The sequence below is a fragment of the Centruroides sculpturatus genome, unplaced genomic scaffold, assembly GCF_000671375.1.
Source record: "Centruroides sculpturatus isolate CEXI.00-Female unplaced genomic scaffold, Cexi_2.0 scaffold138, whole genome shotgun sequence".
NCBI classification, from domain to species: Eukaryota; Metazoa; Arthropoda; class Arachnida; order Scorpiones; family Buthidae; genus Centruroides; species Centruroides sculpturatus.
Window position 1 is genome coordinate 117,200 of NW_019384434.1, and position 9,292 is coordinate 126,491.

The 9,292-nt window shown below is 31.2% G+C and overlaps 1 protein-coding gene and 1 long non-coding RNA gene across 3 annotated transcripts in view; both read right to left on the bottom strand.

The window, feature by feature from the left end:
- Nucleotides 1-1,815: 1,815 nt before the first annotated feature.
- On the bottom strand, nucleotides 1,816-3,311 carry LOC111619826. The gene is made up of 3 exons (XR_002755822.1): nucleotides 3,126-3,311; nucleotides 2,632-3,016; nucleotides 1,816-2,550 (listed from the first exon to the last, which is right to left on the bottom strand). It is a non-coding gene; the product is annotated as an uncharacterized LOC111619826 (long non-coding RNA).
- Nucleotides 3,312-4,600: 1,289 nt separating this feature from the next.
- LOC111619838 (intraflagellar transport protein 80 homolog) overlaps nucleotides 4,601-9,292 on the bottom strand; it is a 19,283-nt gene continuing 14,591 nt past the window's right edge. Inside the window, exons 12-19 of one of the 2 annotated variants that reach the window (XM_023361656.1) lie at nucleotides 7,934-7,998; nucleotides 7,701-7,839; nucleotides 7,480-7,627; nucleotides 5,639-5,810; nucleotides 5,476-5,577; nucleotides 5,234-5,406; nucleotides 5,041-5,164; nucleotides 4,601-4,801 (exon numbers count right to left, since the gene is read on the bottom strand). In XM_023361656.1, the coding sequence (XP_023217424.1) occupies nucleotides 4,739-4,801; nucleotides 5,041-5,164; nucleotides 5,234-5,406; nucleotides 5,476-5,577; nucleotides 5,639-5,810; nucleotides 7,480-7,627; nucleotides 7,701-7,839; nucleotides 7,934-7,998 (986 nt within the window). In that variant the 3' untranslated portion in view covers nucleotides 4,601-4,738. The remainder of the gene's footprint in view (nucleotides 4,802-5,040; nucleotides 5,165-5,233; nucleotides 5,407-5,475; nucleotides 5,578-5,638; nucleotides 5,811-7,479; nucleotides 7,628-7,700; nucleotides 7,840-7,933; nucleotides 7,999-9,292) is intronic. The other variant, XM_023361657.1, reaches the window with a different exon arrangement.

A 9,292-nucleotide genomic window follows, 5' to 3' on the forward strand; every position in this document is an offset into this window, starting at 1 on the left:
TAGATTCAGACATTAGCCATCTGATTGTTGAGGCCAGCATCAAGCTGGCAGATTCTACGAACTCTCCCACCAAAGTGGCCCATCTCCAAGTAAAGGAAACTGTGCTCAAAGGAAGACCATAAAATGACTTTTGGACAAACCTTTTCTTTCACCCTTTTTAGTTAGAACATGTTCTAACTAAAAAAAAAAGAAAGGAAAAAATTGTTCAATCAGGAACAGATCGAATGGTCAACCCTTGTGTACGTCACTACTAATATTTGGCAACACTAGCATTATGCAAATCAATTATCTATCATCGTTAGTCTGGCAAATTTATAGTGCAAATATTTTCTGTATTTTGGTTTAATAAAGCATTCAAATAGGTACCTAATTATTATTTTTTACCTACTTATTTATTTACCTACAAATTACATATTTTATTATAGAATTTATTGTTAGTTCGTTTAATTGGGGCAGTTGCTTAATTGGGCCAAAATGGATTAGTCCCAATGTGTCCAAATTAAGCAGAATCGACTGTATATATTTTATATATATAAGAAAGGTAAATTATTCTTGAATACAATAGAATCTTCTTACTGGAATTACTTTGGGACTCGCCTAGACTAGTGTTATTGTTATTCTGTTTTTATGAGTTGCTTAGACAACAATTAACAGAAATTCTGGTTTTATTTCCTAATTTCACAAGATTTATTATAATTATTTATTAATTGTAATTTGTCTAGTGTTGTTTTGAAAGGACCAATCTAAGTGCATCAGAGTTTGTTAAAAAACCAAATTTTATTAAACTAGAAATGCTAGTAATGAGCTTTCTGACTACAAATAAAAGATATGTTAAAACTATAATTTTTATTAAACTCAAAATGCTACAATTTCAATTCACATTAATAATAAAAGTACAAGAATAAAATTGATTATTAGAAAAAACCCACAAATTGCAATTATTTGGTATCTCTAACACTTAAAGGCAGCTCCAAACATTCGATACTTGCCAAATGCTGAGCAAACATTTGGTCACTACCAAGCAGTGTGGATGATGTACTTGCAATTCACTCCAAAAATATTCTGTATTCACCGTTACCTGCTCCTTATTGGTATATTGTGCCAAATCAAAGAAACAAATCTCAGGCCGACATTTATAATTCCCACAATGAATTGATGCTCCACAAATAACCATATGTGTACAGGTAACCCCCGTATAACACGGTAGTTACGTTCCAAAAAATTGCAGTGTTATACGAAACAAAGAACTAATACGAAAAGGAGGGTTAGGTTCCAAAAATTAAAAAACATGCTAGTATATTTTCATAATTAAGATAAATATCTTCATTAAAANCTTCATTACTTTTAACTATTGTAATTTGTGAAATGTTTCACTCCACCCCCGGGAGGGACATGCAGGGCCGGCCATCTGGGGAGTGCGGCGGATGCTATGCACCGGGGCCCCGCGATTGAGGGGCCCCCAACATTATCAAGAACTGAAATAATGTACTCTTGCACATGAAAACTTGACAATATTCCTATCGTCGTCAGTATGACAAAAGTACATTTTATCGTAAACATTATTATTGTAGATCTCTGAATTTCGACAATCTTCAAACTAATTCTCGATGATGCGAGTGTTTAGTTTTTGTTATTTGATTCGGAAAACTCCCGAGGATCCCCACCTAAACTGGACTTTTTAGAAAAAAATCTCAATACCATACATCCCGCGTTAAGAAATGAAAATAATACTGTGGCCGTCGGCCATATAAAATTACAGTATATGTATATTTGTATATAGTCATAGTTTTAATGTTTCTTTTATAATTTCTTCTATCTCTTTTTGTCTGTCTTATTTCTGGAACTTTCGGTGGTGACCGTTATTGTCGCTGGGTAGGATTAGCCGTTCCAAGAATAAAAGAGAATAATAGGCGATGGGGTAACTTGGGAAAAGCAACGAGCGGAATTGGCACCTTTTGGACCTGACGACTAAGGAATCGGACGTGCCAGGGAAGAGATCAGAGTGAAATCTCGGTAAGAAAGACGAGATAGGAGAGTTTGTTCAGAAGAAGGACAGAAGGAACGACGTTCTAAGGAGTCTTAAGGAGCCTCCGAGAAGCTGTGAGAATTCAAGAGTTCAGCACGAGAAAGAAAGACGTGTCTACTCACAGAGTTGAAGAGGAAGGTTGAAATTCGAAGAAGCCTGAGAACAGAAAAAGAAAATAAAAATCGTGAGCACATGTCCAGGACAAGTGCCCCGTTTGCCCCTCTAAATACAGTACATCCACAAACCAATGTACAGTAGGAACGTACCTAGTGTAGCTCTGTGTTCTTCTATTGACACGTAGTCACTTTGAAGACATAATTACGATAAAAATGGCAATCAATTACTCGTAGACCCCATAATAATTGCATTAATAACGTTTATTTTCGGAATGTGATCGTTTCAGTAACAGTAACATTCTCCTCCTACACAATTTCCAGAAAAATAATTCGAAAGTTGGCAACTTCTTTGGCAGTCTTGGTCATCGAAGCACACGTCTGGTATTACGTTAGCTTCCGTACGCATAACTATAATAAATTAATCACATTTTTTCCTTACGCTCTTCCATTTACCAAATATCTAACAAGAAAAAGCATAAATTTCCTTACCTAATGCCAAGAAAAGTAGAACAAATTGGATGAAGTGGTAAATGAGTGAAGTTTTCATTCTGTGTTACTGAGCGTTATAAATTTAATCGTAAACTTCGACTATTTATAGTCAAGTTGTAGCAAAATTCCACGTAATTCCCGTTACTCAACAGTCAACGTTCAGATATTACATCCGTGTGAACTTCCCCAACTGCTAACGTCTGTTGCGTACTTTAGACACTTAGAATAGAATGTAAAACGTTATAACTGAACGTAAAAACGTGCTAAATCATTTATGAGTTGCCATCGTCATTAATTATCCGAGTTGTCAGTTTTCGAGAGACATTATCACGGTTCAAAGGGTGTGGAATATGTAAAAATATTCTTAGAAATTCATCCGGAACCTCTGTTGATAAGGATTAAGTTTGTTACGAAACAAATATATTTAAAAACTAAAATTAAAAGTAATTACTGTATATAAGGAAAGAAACTTATTTATAATTAGATAATTTTACCAGTCATACAGTCTAAAACACGTAGCTGGTCGTTAATTGATTTCAATTTCCTTGTTGCAACATCATTTCGAGCTCAATACCAAAAAAAATTTTGCAATGTGCAAAGGGAAATTAAAAATAAAAACGTAATTCGTGTAAAATGTTGTGAACAGGAAAATTAGCTTTGAATTTTCGTGGTTAATTAAGATTTACAGAATTTCAGATGCATTTCATATACTATACGAAATAATACTTCTTAATGTTACTGTTACATTTCATATCTTACTTATCTTGTTATTGGTTTGTAAATATTTTGAATGATATCAATTATCGGAGTTAGAATTTTTTCAGTTTTTATTGCTTAAACATAAATATTGTATTTAAAATAAAAATTAAGTACAATATTTACGTGCATTGCTTAATTTTCTTGTTTGTTTCACTTTACCAATATAATTGTCTAGTAAACTGTTTTATATTTTTACAGTTTACCAGTACAGTTTTACATTACAGTTTTACAGTATAATATTACAGGTAATATTATATGTGTATATAGACTTCTGTTTGCATTAATTTCATATATTGTTATAAATGTAATACTCTGTAATCATGTTTTTAATAATTACCGAGTACTTAAAATATTTAAAAGTATTTATTTTTTCTTTTGACTTTACACTGTCCTAAAAAGAGTGGATGGGGACTGAACCAATGCTTTTCTGTGTGCACTGAATGCAGAATTAATGTGATAGATTCTAATAATTGATTTTTACAAGGGGCATTTGATAAGTAATTTCTGCATGTACGAGCAGTGTTATGATATCAAACTGAAACCAAAAGAATAGAGTTTAGTGTTAATTAAATTAGAAATACTTTTCAATTTCTCTACGTGGTCCGCTCTACAGATATGCCAATGTTTAACAAGTATTTTCGTCCGGCCTTTGTCAAAATCATTGCGTTGTTCGGGAAACCATTTCCTCGTAGTGGTTTCAACGTCTTTGTTGCAGGTGAATGCCCAAGAGATGTCTCTCGAGAATAAGAAATGATTAGAAGCCGAGGACGCTAAATCTGGACCGTAAGGAGGATATTCGAGAACTTCAAACTGGAGTTTCTGTACGGATTCTGATGGAAAACATTGGTATGGTGTCTAAATCATTATGTTGCAGCATAATTAACTTTGTTCTTCTGTTCCAACACCATAAACTACTACAAATTTCTCTGAGACATACATTTTCAAGAGTAAAAATTCTACAATTGAGAGTTGTTTGATATGCGTCAATAATTGGAAAACTGTCATCCATTTTATTCATACTATAATACATTTGATGTTCTACTATGCATTAATCTGAAACTAATAAAATGAAGAATCAGTTCTTGTCTAACTGCTTGCTAGGCAATAACTCCCGTGCAAAACATAGAAAGGCATTACTTATTCCTTAGACAATCATTAATGTAAATAACAATACCCGCCCCTCACCCAAATAAGGAAATAAATTAAAATATTGAAAATATCTGCAATTTATTTTCATTTTCTATTGCAAAACAAACAATACAGAATTGTAAACAAGTATATTATTTTTACTATATCTATGTAAAATAATTTTATCACAGTGTCAATAATTAACTTATTCAATGCGAGATTATCTACTTCTGTTTAATTCGTCTTCAATCTTAGCATTAATTTTATTCCAATCAATTTCGACCTGTAAAAATTAATTATACAATGTAACGGTTATGCATTTTGGGTCATAGCTTAACACAAATCTAAATATATAGGGTGGCACAAAAGTCTGTTAACCAGTAAACAGTTGTCTTATTTTGTACTAAAATGTACTTTGCTGTTCTAAATTCAGTTTGTAATTCTTATTCAAAAGTGCACTCAAACACATCAAATCTTGTTAACTAACTTTTGTGCCATCCTATCTATCAAAAAGAACTTTACATCTTTTGAATATTGAAGAAATCGCTTATTTGTCTCCTTTCTTTCAAATCTTTCTAAATGCTTATTTCTGAATCCAATGACTACATCCAGATGAGACTTGTGCTTTAATGCCAGATCTAGTGCTCTGACAAGAGAATGTAACCTCTTAAAATTTGAATTATATAAATTAAACACCAAGAAAGAAAAAGCTTACTTCTCCCAATTGTATGTTTCTACATTAACAATAATAGCTCTGAGTATTAATCCTGCCTGAAGCAATATGGTTTCGGCTTCCTTGATGTTTCCACAGAGTAAAGCCATCTCAGCATTCTGCATTTCTTTCATCGGCAAATTCTTTACGTACTGAATGTATTGAACTTTGTCAGCCTGAGAAGTATAAGAATACATCAGTTACACAGAAAAAAAATTAGTGTGGGGAAAAATGTAATGCATTACTTCGTCAATAGCAGCATAAGCAACTTCGGCAGTATTGAGATCCCTGGCAGCAGTGGCCATTGCAGCTAAGCAAGCCCACAGAGCATCATCCTGTAACAACAACTTAATCAAAAGTTGCAACAAAAAGAAATATTTAAAATTAGTTAAACTAGTCTTTATTCACCTTAACAAATCTACAGAGACGGACGGCGTCGTCCCAATGGTGCAAAGAAACGTATCCGTGAAGTATCGCCGGATATGGCGAAACCGTCGCAGAAACTAGAGAACCATCTGCTCTTCTTATATTCACATGTGTGCCATGAAAACTGATAATCTGGGGATTTTTTCCAAAATCACTGTTAGAAAGAAGGTTTTATATCAGTACAAATATTTAATACTAACATAAAATACAAATTGTTTAAAAGATATATTGAGCTTGTTTTCATTAAATTATATAAATAATAATTTTTGTTTTCACTATCAATGCTTCCTACAATCTTCAAAATTCTTCATACTTGTAATTGTTATTATATTATAATGTTGTTTTAAGTATAATAAATTTATCCACTGTTAAACTAATTGCAACTTTATTATTTTTAATTGTCTACTCGGACTTAATTTATTAATAGGACATAATCTGGTGTTTAAAGATTGACACTAGTTCATCTAGAATGGTGAAATCACCATTCTAGATGAAGATTATAAAAAGGCATAGTCTCTACACCATAATACTGTTAAATTGTGAAAATTTGAACCTTGATGTGAGTCCTTTGGTTTTCATGTGTAAAGTTTTAGTTTTTAATGATTTACAACCTTTATTTATCATATTTTAATTTATTTATACAGTGAAATGTTTAAATCATTAATGAATTATACAAAGAGAAAAATAAATTTATACTCGGGTTTGGAATATGTATTTACAGTAAGTTTTTAAATTTATTTTTATGGCTATGTAAAATATTTTAACTTATACAATAACTTATCTTGTTTTATTATTGTTACTTTTTAGTTTGTGGTAGTAGAACTGCTGATGAGGGGCAAGATAGCCCGAAACACTTGTAATATGTGTACAGAATCTATTACTACAGGTGATATAATAAAGAAATTTTGTTCTTTCCTGAACAACTCTAATTGCTGTGTCAATCTTTAAACACCAGATTATGTCCTATTAATAAATTAAGTCCGAGTAGACAATTAAAAATAATATTAGAAATAAAAAGGACAGTAAGGCTTTTACAATTAATTGCAACTTTGTTTTAATTACAATCTGTACTTGTTACTCTGATATCTACATAATAATCATGATTGTATGTAACTACATATTATTGTTTGCTAGTGATGAGAATGTAGTTTTACAAGTGACTAACTACTTTTATTTTAAAACTAATTTGGCAAGATGAATATATGTAATAAATATTTTATTAACTTATCCCAAGTGTCGGTCACTAAATGATAATTAATTATTCATTAATAATTTTATAGTAAATTTAAGATTTAACAATCATTTGAAAGTAATAAATAATTTCCTAACAATTTCACAAACTCTGTTTTATTGTAGTACAAAATTACACATTAAATGTTCTGAAGTGTTTCGAGCTTTGTGAGCACATCTTTAGAGGAAAATGAATATTGTGAAATGTTAAACTCTGTCATGTTTAAACAAAAATTCTACATGCATCTGTTGTTTGATTGTATTCTGAAGTCTGACATGTGGGAAGCTCCAAAAATTAGTTGTAGCTGAAAAATGCATGGAAATTGTTTATAAGTGATTTTATCCTATAATAAAGAAGCCAGTATAATTTTAGTTTAAGAAAGATTCTATATTATCAAATATCACTTTCCAAAGCACTTATATATATCTTAATAATGTCAATATGTTGCATTATATTGCAATACTGATCTACTCACCATTCACAAAATGTTGCTATTCATTATAATATAATTTTAACTGACTTATTCCATTATAATTTATTTATTGATTTCAACTGTTAACTAAAACTTGTAAAACTGTAAATCTTCTATTACCCTGTATCTTTTTCTACTAAAGTGTACTGCATTAAAGTTCGATCGACAAATCCGGCTGCAGGATAATACCAAGTTGCCAGTTTTCCATCCTGTAGTGCTACTAAAATATTGGCGCCATCATTCCACATAATAGAATTAATCATTGTACCTACAAATGAAGACACATGGAATTAATACATTAAATTTAATAATTACTGACAGTTAAAAAACATAAAATTCACCTAGTTTAATCTGTTTTGAACTTCTTCCTGAAGACGATCTTACGGCAATCAAATATAAATCGTGATTTTTATCTACTACAGCTAATTTTCTTTCCATTGGTGGTCCACTTTGATCTAAAGCAACAATCATCACTTCCATCTGCAATGTTAAATAAAGTAAATTTTACTTTTTTTTTATCATTAGAAAATTCTTAATAATAAAACTACATAATCACTTTCATAAAAATATTTACCTTATGCATTAATGGTTTACCGTCACCAATAATTTTTCCATTTTGTGTATCAAATAAATAGATCACTAAATAAAATAAATTATATGCAATTAATATGAATTTTGAAAGCTTGAACTATAATTTTATTTATTTTTAGTGTCTCAAAAGTTTATAGATTGGATGTGCAAAAATCAAATAATATGAGATTAAAAAACCTGATAATTATAAGCAACTGACCATTGGTCAAGTGGATAGAATCAACAAACAGTGATAGTTAATTGTGGGTTTGTGCCTTGCCAATGGGCTGGCCACAAAGTTTTCTGAGTTGTTTTCCCATCTGTACTACCTAAACAGGGGCCAGTTTCCCATTGAAAGTTCACTCAGGCGGCATACCCCTTGGAAATCATATATATGTCACATTGCTGTATACAAACATAATTATTCCCAGTCCAGGAAGTTCTCCTGTCTGGCTGGCTTATTTGATTCACCCTTGGCTGGCTTTGTACAATTTTTCTGGGTTTCTTCCATATCTGTATCACTAAAAGAGGGGCCAGCTTCCCATTAAGTCCACATAGAAGGCCCATACAGTTATACTTCTGTGGGGTGTTGTAGTATTCCTATCAAAATTACTTTTCCAAATTGCTTGAAACCCTTATCAATAGACTGCCTACTCCTGCCTTCTTTTCCTTGATAGCTTTGGGTGGTCCAGTATAACAAGTTAGGTCTGGTTGGTTAGTCTTACAATCTCCACACTTTCCTACCTATCTTTAATTCCTCTTGGAATATATGAAAATGGTAAGTAAAAATGTAGCACAAACATAATAAAGTATAAAATACAACAAAACACACATGATATTATGAGCCCTCACAATGGACTAGGTTATTTTCTCTTCTAGGGATATTTTATGAGCCAACTTGGGACATCATCTACTAATCAACAATACACTCTTCCAATAAATAACATTCTCTGGCCTTTTAGAACTCTCAGAGTAGAAAAGGGCCTAAAAACTCAAAAAAAAAATATATATATATATAAACACTAAATCTTAGATTTTCTAACACAAATTATATGAAATATACTACAATTTAATGTAATTTCTTATTTATATATTTATTTTTATCTGATACCAAATATTATTATTGTATATGTTGTTGTTATCTCCAACACATACCTTTGATACTGAAAATAATCACTTAATTTATTTCTTCTTTTGTTTTTTTTTTTATCTTTAGATAATTAACTACAAACTTAAAAAATACATATGATTTAGTCTCAATACAGAATTCAATTTTCAATATGTAAATGTATTGAATAGTTTGAAAGTTGTAATATTTTTATCTTTGTGTGGTTAAAATTTGTAAATTCCCGATAACCCGGCA